Source organism: Ornithodoros turicata, chromosome 3 (genome assembly GCF_037126465.1).
Source record: "Ornithodoros turicata isolate Travis chromosome 3, ASM3712646v1, whole genome shotgun sequence".
NCBI lineage: Eukaryota > Metazoa > Arthropoda > Arachnida > Ixodida > Argasidae > Ornithodoros > Ornithodoros turicata.
Genome location: NC_088203.1, coordinates 47,720,063 through 47,732,534, shown reverse-complemented (window position 1 = coordinate 47,732,534; position 12,472 = coordinate 47,720,063). Strand labels below are relative to the sequence as shown.

Genomic DNA, 12,472 nt, shown 5'->3' with positions numbered 1-12,472 from the left:
TGCTTCCCACTCTGCCAATCGTTCACCACGTGAAATACGCCATTTGTTATTCATCTCGGAGTTTACGTCCGACATCCGTCATATCAGCGCTAAAGATAACGGTGCTACAGACGCGCGCGCTTGCATTTGTGTCGTAGGCCTCAGGCTCCCGTACCCTGCCATCCCAACCATGGACGACATAGCCGCGGCACAACATCACGACACAGACATACTCACACTAGGGTCGTTATGTTCCACTTCTCTTCGTTTCGAAGATTTCTCCCTACCACGCTCTACACGCCTAGTGACATGCGAAATCTCAACTGGCACACCACGTTCATAGTTACCCAACCGGTTCCGGAAGTTGCCTCTTTGACACCCTTCATAACCTTTCCCACCCCAGCATACGAGATACCCAGCTCACCACTACGTGGTACATCTGGCCGTTTATGAATGCCGACGTCCGAAGCTGGGCACAGGTGTGCAAAAGTTCATCGACACACTCAACCTCTGCTCGGGCATTTTATGCCACCGGATGTCCGCATCGGATGTAAGCGCCGGATGTAGGCATTCTTGGTCCTCTGCCGCCAAGCAACCGGTTCTCTTACATTCTTACGTGCATCTACAGGTTCACCCGTTCGCCAGAGTCCATTCCCATTCCGAGCATTACGGACGCAACTGTTGCTGAAGCCTTCATTGCTGGTTGGTCAGTTGCTTTGGAGTGCCTACAACCATAACATCGGATCGTGGCCGGCAAATTTGAGTCCGCGGTTTTTCCCAAGCCGTTACGTTTCATTGGCTCGACACGTATCCGCGCGACCGTGTACCACCACATCGCGAACGGGCTCGTCGAGCGTTTCCACCGCCAACTCAAGGCAGCCATCTGAGCCTACCCTGTGGGTGAGTCATGGACCGAAGTATTTCCTTTCGTCCTTCTGCTAATTCGCTCCACCATCAAAATGGATGCTGGCTGTACAGTGTCGGAGATGGTGTATGGCACGACCTTCACCTTCACGGAGATTTCTTTCCATCCCCAGACACACCAACGCCTGACTACACCACGTACGTCAATCGCCTCCGCACATCCATGGATTCCCTCCACCCTTTTCCTTCCCGTGCCTTCGAGACCGGGTCGCCATACGTTCCTAAGAGCCTGGAGAGCGCTACGCATGTTTTCGTCCGGCGAGATTCTGTGCGCAAGCCTTTACAACCACCGTACGATGGCCCTTTTCGAGCACCGCAGCACTTCACCCTTCAGTTTCCCAATGTTGTGGGCAAAGCAAAACTGAAACACGAGTTCCTGGAACCCCTACAGTCAGCTGCTGTAGTCACACTCCCCCGACAAGCCAGAGCTGTCCCTTCCTCTCCCCCACCAAAACGTTTACGCCTTGTACGTTGGGCGCTTCCACTTTCCCGGGAGGGGGGCTCATGTGGTGACGAAGACGAGTGAAAGACGTGACTCCGTATTCCGTTCAGATGGATCATGCAGCAACAGCGACAATTTCGCTCCTGGTTTTAGCTCTACTGCCAATAAACCATTTATGCCTTCCCTACCGTGGCACAGGAGAGGGACGGGTGTGGTAACCATTTGCTCAGGGATTTTGGTGGCCGAAGAGAACAACCCACCACACAACCTTTCCTTTCTTTTTCTTAATAAACATATCCCCCCCCCCAACCACACAAAAATGCGAACATCGCTCAGTAATCTTCATTGAGATGCTCCGAGTGATCGTGTACGGTGACGCACATACGTTCAGGTTCTCAGGTAGCAAGTTTTAGCAGGTTTAGCAAGTTGCTATTGATTTGACAGATTCTTTTATCGTATCTTTTGCGTACAGTGCTGCCGACCTGCTAAGGCTACCAAAAGTATGCTTCTTTCGCACGCGAAATGGAGTCGCTGTCCTTCGTATCTTGTAATCAGGGCCGTACCGAGGGAGGGGCGAGAGGGGCGGCCGCCCCGGCGCCTTCTCTAGGAGGGCGCCGGACAGTATGGCGAGAAATAAAGAATTAAGAGAAAGTGAAGCAAATGACACGCCGCGTTCTACATGTCTTGCTAGGTCGAAATGAGGAATTGCTCATGTTTGTGCTTATACGGTTGCGACATTTACACCTTGCATTTACGCTACCTAATAAATTGCCCGTTGTGTGTCAATATGCAGAGCACCTAAAATTTCAACAGCAAAAATTTTGCTGGGCATTGCGCGATTTTGTAAGAAAATGCACATCAGGAACGGCCGGGGGAGAGGGACGCTTCAGGATTATCCTGCCCAGGGCGAACTTTGTCATCGCGATAACTCTGTTTGTAATGCTAGTAATGTATCGAATCTAATGCGATTTTGGAAGTGCGCCAAAGAGTTCAGCCATCTTTTTACTTGACTGATATTACTAGTACATTCCTACAAAAAAATCTGAGCAAACCCTACATGGCCGAGTTATAATAGTGGTGCATTCAATGTCACCAGAAACAGGCCGGTTCAGTCGCAGCCTTGGTTAATTCGAGCAAAGATCCTTCTTGTGCAGGGATCTTGAAACTGAGCTTTGGGGTTCGGCGTTTTCCACAGTTGTTGACAACGTTCCTGCTGACTACAGAGCGGGTTTTCAGAGATATGCCTTTTTATGCATATGCCATTTTAGCATATTTTTCCGATTAGTGTCTTTTCGAAAATAGGCGCCGATAAGTGCGTAAATGCGCACTACTTTGTGTTTATCTCCCGGTTTTTACAGCGAAATAAAAAAGGCTGGCTGCCGAGGACGCGTTTCGCAGCCCTACATCGCAAAATTCAAGGTTCCCACCCCCCCTTTTGCGGCCCGTTTTTGCCCTTCCAGCTTTGCTTAGTGGTGACCACAACTATATACAAGTTACTTACAAAGCCTAATTAGGTTAGCTACATGACTTTAAAAGTAACTAAGTTACAGAAAAAGTTACTTAGACGCAGATGTACCAGTAAATTATCGAATGTCATTCAGTTACTTCTCAAGTACTTGCGGTTACTCATGTTCAATGTGACCCCATGTAAAACTTTGGAACACAGTGCATTAAGCGTTCCACTTGTTGAAAACTAACTTCTGAAACAACCAACATACCCACTCCATAAAATTTATTCTTGACAGCAGGACACTTTTTAAGCTCCCTCTAGGATCACTTAGCAACGTTCCGCTGTAGGCCCTAAGTCTCCCATTCCTCACAGTACCAGTTACTCCCGAAAAAGAAATTCAACTGCAGACACATATGCACGTTTTACAAAGTAGTTGTGGTCACAGTATTTAGACAAAAAATAGTTACTAGCAATAACTCAACTACTTGAAATTTGCTGCTTCACATCATGGAGGTGATGGTCCATTTGTTCCCGATGACATCCCTTGCGAGTTCCCTGGTGCGTCTGTAAGCACGCACCATCAAATCGGTCGTTGCGAGATCGTTCTAGGCATGTTGGACCATAGGATGTTGGACCATATTCATTATATTGCGCCCATTTCGGGTAAAACACCGATACAAATACAAAAAAATACAATATAAAGCAATACAAAAAAAAAAACACCGAGGATTCAATGCATTTTGTTCCTTTTGCACTCAGTTTTCAAAGGCGTAATACCTTCAGTTGTGCACATGTTCACTGTTTACGTTCGCTCTGTTTTTCTTTTTGTTTCTTTTTTCTGTTCTTCCTTCCTCTTATTTCTATACCAGTTCTGCATACATGGTAGGATCCCGCCAGAGTGTGTGATTCCTCAGCTTTAGTTTTGTGTTCTTCATTTTTCTTTTCCTTTCCTTCTTTTTGTTTTCTTTTGCTTTCTTCTTTTCTTTGCCTTTTTGTCTTCATTCCCTCACTTTTTTTTAATAACAAGCCGACATCCATCCGGCTTACCTTTCTTTTCTTTTTTTTTTGTCTTAATGAACATATCCACCCCCCGCCCCCGTCAGAGTACTTACTTCGCGGTGCGCCCTTGCCCCCCCCCCCCCCCCCCGAAATGAAAACTCTCTCCCTCTGTGTTGGACAATTCGAAGTGACAGGTGGCACAATTTAATGCAGGAAAGCACCGAAACTTGTTTTCTACTGTCTTCATACTTTCAACAAGAAGACGTGTGCACGGTGCTTATAGTTTAATTCCAAAATAAGGATCGCCATGCGATTAGAGCAGTTTCAGAGACGCGAAAGTCTTCATAATATGCTATGTCTCTCTTTCTCACCATCTTAGCGGGATCTCTTCAGTGCAACCGAAGAATCACTACAGAAGTTTTAATAAGATCTGGGATGTTTAGGTAAATGCCTGTAGAGGAGGTGGTGCTCCCCTGCATGAGTCCTTTTCGGCGATGATGGAATGTCCCAGCGGGCCGATGGTCATGGCCTCACGCTAGGACGGTGCCGGGAGTACTGGCTGCCAGGCGCAGTAGCGCGCGGCAGCACGAGCGCGGCAGCAGAAGCGCGTCGTCGTTGTCCACGGGCCGCCACATTACTCCCCCCCCCCCTCAGACGTGGAGCGGTTCATGGTACTCTTCCCTCTTTCGGGAACCAGCTTTCCACGAACCCATTTTGATACAAGAAAATGAACTCAGGGATAAGGACCCCATATAAAAAATCGTATTGCGCCTATAAATGCATATTTCGACGTTTGAGAATAAAACGTTGCTTTACTGCCCTATAGCAATGCCCCGGTACAAAACTACCCAGCAACAATCTTTAACAGCAAAAGTAGTTTGAATCACTTAAGCACTTTTTGGCACGAAAGTAATGGTAACAGAAAGCCGGGCTCGAACAACGTATGTCAGCACAGAGGATTATTACCACGCGTCCCGCAGTCAGTAGCAAAGGAATAGAGGTGCGGAAAGAGGGCGTGTGCCGTCAGGAAAATTGGTCGGTTGAAAACATACAACGACGACGGCATGATTGTTTGTCTTTTGAGGAGTGGAAGTGAGTCCACGGATCGTCACACTATAAATTCCGTCTCAAATAGCAGTATTTTCCCCGCCGCCGAAAATAACACAGATACGCATTCATAAACCTCTCCCACGACGCGCCACCCAGCAAAACACGCAGAGCTAGTGGGAGAAGTGGCACCACGGTAGCTAGAGTATTGTACGGTCAGGGTACCACACATTCCATACTGGCACGGAGCAAAACCAAACTATAGCGAGAACGACGCGTTCCATTGACGTCGGTCGCCCTTACCCGTGGACGCAGCACAACTCATTGTAACGTTTGCTCCGCGGACGTCGCGGACATTGCATAATCCGGAAAATAAAGGCGACCAGGCGAAGTATGGTAAGTCGTGGGTTGAGAGTTTTAACTTCTACACCACTGACGGAGTTGTGGTGCTCTGTCAGCAGTGCGGAAAGCAAGTAAGTACAGTGGTTGATTCCGCGCGCTCGCATTCGGCAGCTCAGTTCCGCGTAAGATATTCCTCTAATAGCTAAAGGATTAGTCTGCGACTAGCAGGCAGGGATTTCCCTACACCCCCCAGGGGGGTTGTACACCCTCCCTGCATCTTGCAACACCCCCCTGAAATTTCTCAGGTGACCCCACCCAGCTCGGCCACCAACACGTTCTGGCGGTGAGCCTGGCGCAGCGAATTACACCATGTACTGTCAAACTTGGGCTGTAGGACCACAGTCATGCAGATGATCGTACCATGCATTTGTCCAAAATCATTTTATTGGTTTGATTGTTCAATGCATATACGAGCAAAAATGCGTGCGGGCATGCAAACTCAATGTGGAATTCCCCCCCCTCCCACACACACACACCCTGAAAGCTCGGCACCCCCCAGCAGTGAATTTCTGGGGAAATCACTGGTAGCAGGTTCCACGTGAAGAAAGAAATAAAAGAAATCGCACCTAGAGCAACATGCTGCTACACGCACTGCAAAAAAACTGCAAAAAACGACTTTCCATCGAAGTCCCGCCAAAGCTTCCTTAAGGATTGTGCTCAGGACGGAAGGAAAAGTAAACTGCACGCCGATTAGCGCATGGCACTTGCTGCAGCAAACATACCCTGGGCGAAGCTCAAAAACACTGTTTTCAAGACCTCCTTGAATAAGTACTACAAGACCCCTAGTCTCGGGGTTTTACATTATGCCTCATCTTCACCAGCTCGCTTGCTTCCTAGCCATTTTTTCATCACCAGCTCGCTTGCTTCCTAGCCATTTTTTCATTCTGTCCGAGTCGACGCTGCGAAAAATAAAATTACTTAGGTCCTACGCATAGAGGAGTGCTGAGCACCGTACGTGTTGAAATAGGAGAGTCGTGCATGTGGATTGGGATGGACGAGACAATGGATGCAAGTGGGCGATATATCGGGTGTCTCAGTTAAATCTCCGGGCTAAATAATTCGCGAACAGGTGCACCAATCAAAGAAGTTTCTTTTTTACAAGTATCTGCCCTATACCACCTACAAGCCGCGCACCATGTGAATGAGGGCGAGTGGCTCAGTATTTAAATAAAAATTCAATTGGGTTTCGTGAAAAACATAACTTCTAAAGCAGGGCGCAGTCGGCATTAAAAATGGGACTACCCCTTTTGGGACCTCCGGTGAACACCTTTTAGAGAAAAATCTGTCACCGAAGCGGGTCATTTGTTGGAGTAATTAATTGGTTTCGGTTTACACATTTTTGTCGCGGCTGGTCGCGGTGAAGCGGAAAAGGACGTTCTTCCACTCCCTTATCTATCAACGAATTACCTGTTCTTGAGCTTACTTCGCAAAGGGGAGTGCTGAAGCAAAATGGAAAGCATGTCATATCAAGGTACTATGTGATTATCTGTGTTTTGCCCGTGCGATCGTAACAGAGAAAGGGCGCATATCAGTCAGATAAGCGATGTGGGGACCGGTGTAGCCTGTCTGACGCTGTTACTTTTCCTTCAGCACTCCCCGTTGCGAAGTAAGCTCAAGAACACGTAATTCATTGGTGGATAAGGGAGTGGAAGCGCGTCCTTTTGCGCTTCGCCGCTACCAGCCGCGACAAAAATATGTAAACCGAAACCAATACATTAGTGCAACAAATGACCCGCTTCAGTGGCAGATTTTGCTCTAAAAGGTGTCCACTGAAGGTCCCACAAGGGGTAGCACCCATTTTAATGCCGACGGCGCCCTGCCTTAGAAGTTATGTTTTTCAAGAAACTCATTTGATTTTTTATTTAAATGATGAGCGCCTCCCACTCAGTTACACAGCACGCAGCCTGTAGGTGGTATCGGACAGATATTTGTAAAAAAGAAAGTTCATCGATTGGTGCACCCGTTCGCGAATTATTTAGCCCGGGGATTTACCTGAGACACCCTGTATAACCAACATGGTGGTTGGAAAATTAAACCCAGATCAAAGCCCGTATTTGGTATCCTGCAATTCACTAGAAAAGACAAACGGCAACACGATGGCGTTTTGTATCCATAAAGATGACAAACTGTTGCTTCTCTACATTGATGCTGCAGGACACATGAATCGCGCCGCAACATTCCTAAAAGTGTTCTATCCCAGAATGATCTCCGTCACCTGTCCCGCGCACGCTTTGCATCGCGTTGCAGAAGACATCACGAACAATGTCACAGTCGTGAATAAGGTCATCTAATATCTAAATAATCTGTTTCTAAAGGTCCCTGCAAGGGTTTGCGACACCTAGCTGAGACCGGTTTGAGCACCTCCACATGAACTTTGATGGACATAGGGCGGTTATACAACCGTTCTCGAGGGAAGAGGGCGATATTGTGAAACGCGCCCAAGACAACTAACAATTGACAAAAATTCCTGGTGATCTGGCGTACATGTCAGCTAGCTACGCTTTCATCGCCGGCAGCATCACGCGTCTGGAGTGATCCGGCTAGGCTTTGTTCGATGCCCTTGCTATAGTGTCCGCCGTTCAAAAGCGCATTGACACCGTGCCAGTAGGTCCTGTGAACGATAGAGTTGAAGACTAAAGTGCGTACTCGACAGAAACGTGGGATTTGAAACTTTGCTGTCAGTGGCTGCCATACCAGCTTGAACTGGGTCAGCTTTACCAGACGACGTTCATCCTAAGGACATTCCAGCATTTAAGTTTGCACCGCTGACGTCGGTGGATGTGGAATGCACCTTTTCGGCCTATATAAGGTAGCACTCGACGACAAGCGCCGGGGCTTTACACCGACGAATCTGGGAATGCTGCTTGTGTCGCACCGCTTCTACAACTTCTGGGAATCCTACTGCCCTCTAAGGGCAGGCGAGACCCACTCACCAGGACCACCATCGGTTTCCCGGCCAAAGAGGTGCCACACAAGAAATACAATGCAAACAGCAGAACATACCAAACAGAATATCCCGTTCCGCACCGCCTAGCCTGCAAACAGGAAAAAGCCCCTATCTCACACGCAGCATCCCCTTTTAAGCAATTCGAGGGCGCTGGCTTCGCGCACACAAAACAAGTCCAAACAACAAGACGCGCCCCAGTACGGCGTCGGTGGCGAACGTACCGAGATAGCGATAAGCTATCGCAAGATTTCCCCACAAACTACAGCTGATGAATGCTTTTTATCGTTTAGCTGTTCCGCGAACATTCGTTCCTTGACCCAGTCACTGACCTTTAAATAAAGCTCATACTCAATAAAGTTGAATACAGTTGAAAAGTCTCTGTCGGAAGCGTAATTAGCGGGAACCTTTACATGACCATTGGGTGACACTCAATTTTATTGAGCCTAAAGCGGGACCTTTATTGCCTAAATCGGTACTTTTCCTGCCTATTATAGGCGCATAAAACGGCCTTTTTAAGTTCATAAACATTCGTGGTCTAGTTATAATACAAGCTTATTAATTCTGAGCAACAATAGTCACTGAAGTGCACGCGTGAGAGTACTATGTTACCCTTGAACAATCTGTGTTGACGGTATCGCTCGTAGTGCTGGTAGTGCAATATTGATCATGCCTATTCCGAGAAAATGCATGCATTTTTGCGGCCCTTTTTAGTACCCCTTTAGTGTGTAAAACACATTTTTTAGTACCCTAAAATCCGCTCTAAACCTATGACGATCAAATCGAACAGATTGTCCTGCATTACGACGCACCGATAAGGATAAGTTTGCTGAAGTTGGTGCAACTCCGTTTTATGCTGACGTTCTACGAAAGTATATGAAGATACGTATGTGGCCTGTCCATGTTCGGTACAACATACGTCTAATAATAATAATTCGTGGATTTACGTCGCGAGACACCCGTGTCATCATGCGTCTGCGAGCAGGCGTTGTCTGTGATCAACCTGAATAAGTCAAAGGTACGCTCACAGCTAACAAACGAAGAGGCCATCACCTTCATGCGACGTAGAGGCAATAGTTAAAAACAAGGGGTGCCAAGTGTTCACAAGGATGAAGGCCAAATGAAAAGAAAGGAAGGAAATGAAAAGGATTGCTGACCCTGTGATTGAACAACGCTAACCCCCGGATTCCCGGTCAGCCCTCAGTGTCCCCTAATGCCAAGTACACTTCGAGGGGCCCTTCCCTTAATTCCCAAACCGCACTAGACAGTGGCGCCGCCGCTAGTGGCGCCCTTCCCCTCAAGGGCACGCCGGAGCACCCTTCGACCAGCGCGTGAAACATGGATGACGACGATTTCGTCGATTTTGCTCTTTACTTTGCGAGGCTAACAGAGGAAGGACACCTCACAGCGTGTCCACGACTGCGTGACTGGAACAATCCTTTTTATCTGTACGGGCGGCAGGACTCCAAAGAAGGTACGGCTTCTCGAAGTGTGACTATGTGACTATGACTTCTGTGTGACTATGAAGTAGTGTGAACAACCGAGGGAGCCCATTGCCACCAGTTTACCAGTTGCTTTTGGCCCTCTGTTTTTATCGCACGGGCTCGTTTCAGATTGTAATCGGCAATACGGTACCTGCAAAACTCTCAGACATCGGATGATGTAATGTAATAAAATATCCCATAGTCTGTTTCTGTTTTAATGACACCGGTTCTTTGCCAGGTATAATAAAGCTCACATCAAAACAAGGAACTCAATCGAAACAGCTTTCAGAGTCTGGAAGCGGATGTTCCCTTGCCTCACAAAGAAGCTGGCAACAAAGTTAGAGACGACAGTTGCCATGATCACTGCCACCGCAGTCCTCTACAACATCTGCCGAAAAAGAAACCTGCTGACCATGCCGGATGAAACAGAAGAGGTCGACAGTGAGGCTGTGGAGAGTGCCACAGATGATAGGTTAGGGGTGGCAGCAAGACGTGCATTCATCCAGCGACATTTGAGCAGTTAGAATAAGGTTTTTATATGACAGACAAGTAATTATCTGAGGCTGGAACACATAGAAAGGACAAATACATACAAGGCCTCAAGTGCCTAAGAAATTAATGACGAAAGATGGAAGTCACTAAAAAGGTTAGCAGGCTGGACTCGAACTTTCATCTTCTGGATTACCGATCCTGTCGTATGAATGTGTGTATGAGTGAGAAAAATGTAAGAGTGAAAGGGGGATGAATGAGACAGAGTGGCTGAATTGTCCCTTCAGATGACGCTGCCTTGGAAGTCACTGGGGAAGTGTGTTACCTTAGCTCAATTGGTAGAGCACTGGACCGGTTAATGCAGAAGATGTGGGCTTGAGTCCTACAGCTGGCTAACCTTTTCAGTGCCTTCTATCTTTCATCATTAATATGTTTTTATTTTATATACTCAATAGTCACAAAAATGTTTCATGCATTGGACCGCCAGTACTCTGCCCTTGTAGCTGCTTGAGGAGCAACTGCTCTTTCAGTTCCGCAATTCTTAGCTTCTTCCTGTAAATTGCCAGTTTTGCATCGTTTTGTTGTTGAGCACACTTCTTTTTGAATTCATACAGCTCATAAATGCTGCTGCTTTTTCTGCTTGAACCTTTTCCACACGAGCTGTGACCTCTTCCATGACCTGGGCAACAAACTGACGATATAGCTCAGACACAAAAGCGGTATTCAAGTTGCGCCACACCACCGTTACGTAGGATTCTTTGTCACAAATCAAAGCAAGGCACAAAACAATACCAATACATGAAAAAGGGTGATAATCTTGGTCTCATTATGACGTAATACCGAACTTGTTCGCGAAGGTAACTCAAAGAAATGAATGTGCACTTGCTGCCGTTGAGAAAACCGTGTACCATGCTAGCGATGCATGCAGAAAAGCGCTCGAGTGTTCGATAGATGACAACACTATAGTTGACACACATATAGATGACAACACTACCAGTGTAGTGCAACATGTTTTCTCAAGCATATTATGCACTCAAAATTTATTTGCCGCCGGGTAAAATGCAAGTGTGTTCGATTGATGCTCGGAAGAGCGATCAAACAACCTGCATCTAGTGCTCGCTTTGGGCAAAAAAACACTTCATAATTGTCAACTAAATTTACAGAATGGACGCCTATTTATTCCTTGATAAAGAATGACTCACCTGAATAAATTTAGGCCCTGTATCCTTGCCAGTATAATTGGTACGACCGTAATTGGAAGAAGTTGCCATGATCGCTGCGGCGACTGTTGTGGGTATACAGTAAGATGGCGGCCGGTTTCTTCATGCTCGCGCTCCCTATCCCCGATCCAGGCTTTTACAATCAAGATCAGTGGCCGGGTCGTCTGCGCACGTGCGAGCGCTAGGGAATGCAAACGTCACGCACTTTGCCAAGGGCCTGCCGAGTGTGCGCTGGGAATCAAAAGCGCCCTTCCCTCGAGTGATCCCCTTGACAAGGGTGCCCTCAGGGCAAGAATAAAAGGCGGACCGCGAATCCGGGGGTAAGTAGCCCAAACACATACGTTTTATGTCGTTTCAAGTTATGTGCGGTGTCATCTATATCGGAAACATGCCACCCCAAAGCCGTGGTATGCGGCCCGCGTAGTTCCTCCATGGCTCAATGCCGCCCGCGCACACGAATGCGTTCCGCACCTCTGCAATATCCGGAACAATAACATGTAAGTCTTACGAAGGAAAAAAATAATTTAAATTTACCACGATTTTAAGAACGTTTTTGTCAGTTTCTCGGGATGCATCTTTTATATCAATTAAGAACTGTAAAATTATGCAACGGACAACTACTGTGACATCGCTCAAGTTCAATGTTACCAGCTGCACACTGTCATTGTCCTGATATCTGTTCGAATGGTACATGGGACTTACAAGTGAGTAGGCCCCAACAAGGACGGCACCGTCTCTGCTTCCAATATCCATTGCTTGTGTGACGTTACGGATAACGGCGATCGCTGTCCCAGAAAGGATCCTAGAGAAGATGATATACTGCAGCCTGCTGCGTGAAAGAAACGTGTCACGTTCACTACAGTGAAGGACGTTCAACTGTGATAGCTTCTTTTTCATCCTTTGTGTGTGGCTATTCTGGTTGAGTACTTCGGGAGGGTACTTGAGGAGGGCAGAAGTGGGACAGCTGTGCTCGATCCGCAATGTTTTGGGGTGGAATTTGTTAAGCCAATATGTTGTTGTTGTCATAGGCGTTTCGAGAGTAAGACGTTGCGGTATACGGGACAAGCTACGAACGAAAGGATTGTGGTAATG

At 47.2% G+C, this 12,472-nt stretch overlaps 1 protein-coding gene across 2 annotated transcripts in view; it reads right to left on the bottom strand.

Moving 5' to 3' along the window:
* The window catches only part of LOC135387017 (uncharacterized), a 162,030-nt gene extending 149,791 nt beyond the window's left edge, over positions 1-12,239 (bottom strand). For both annotated transcript variants that reach the window (XM_064616450.1, XM_064616451.1), the window contains exon 1: positions 12,083-12,239. In XM_064616450.1, the coding sequence (XP_064472520.1) occupies positions 12,083-12,133 (51 nt within the window). In that variant the 5' untranslated portion in view covers positions 12,134-12,239. The remainder of the gene's footprint in view (positions 1-12,082) is intronic.
* Between the last annotated feature and the right edge of the window lie 233 nt (positions 12,240-12,472).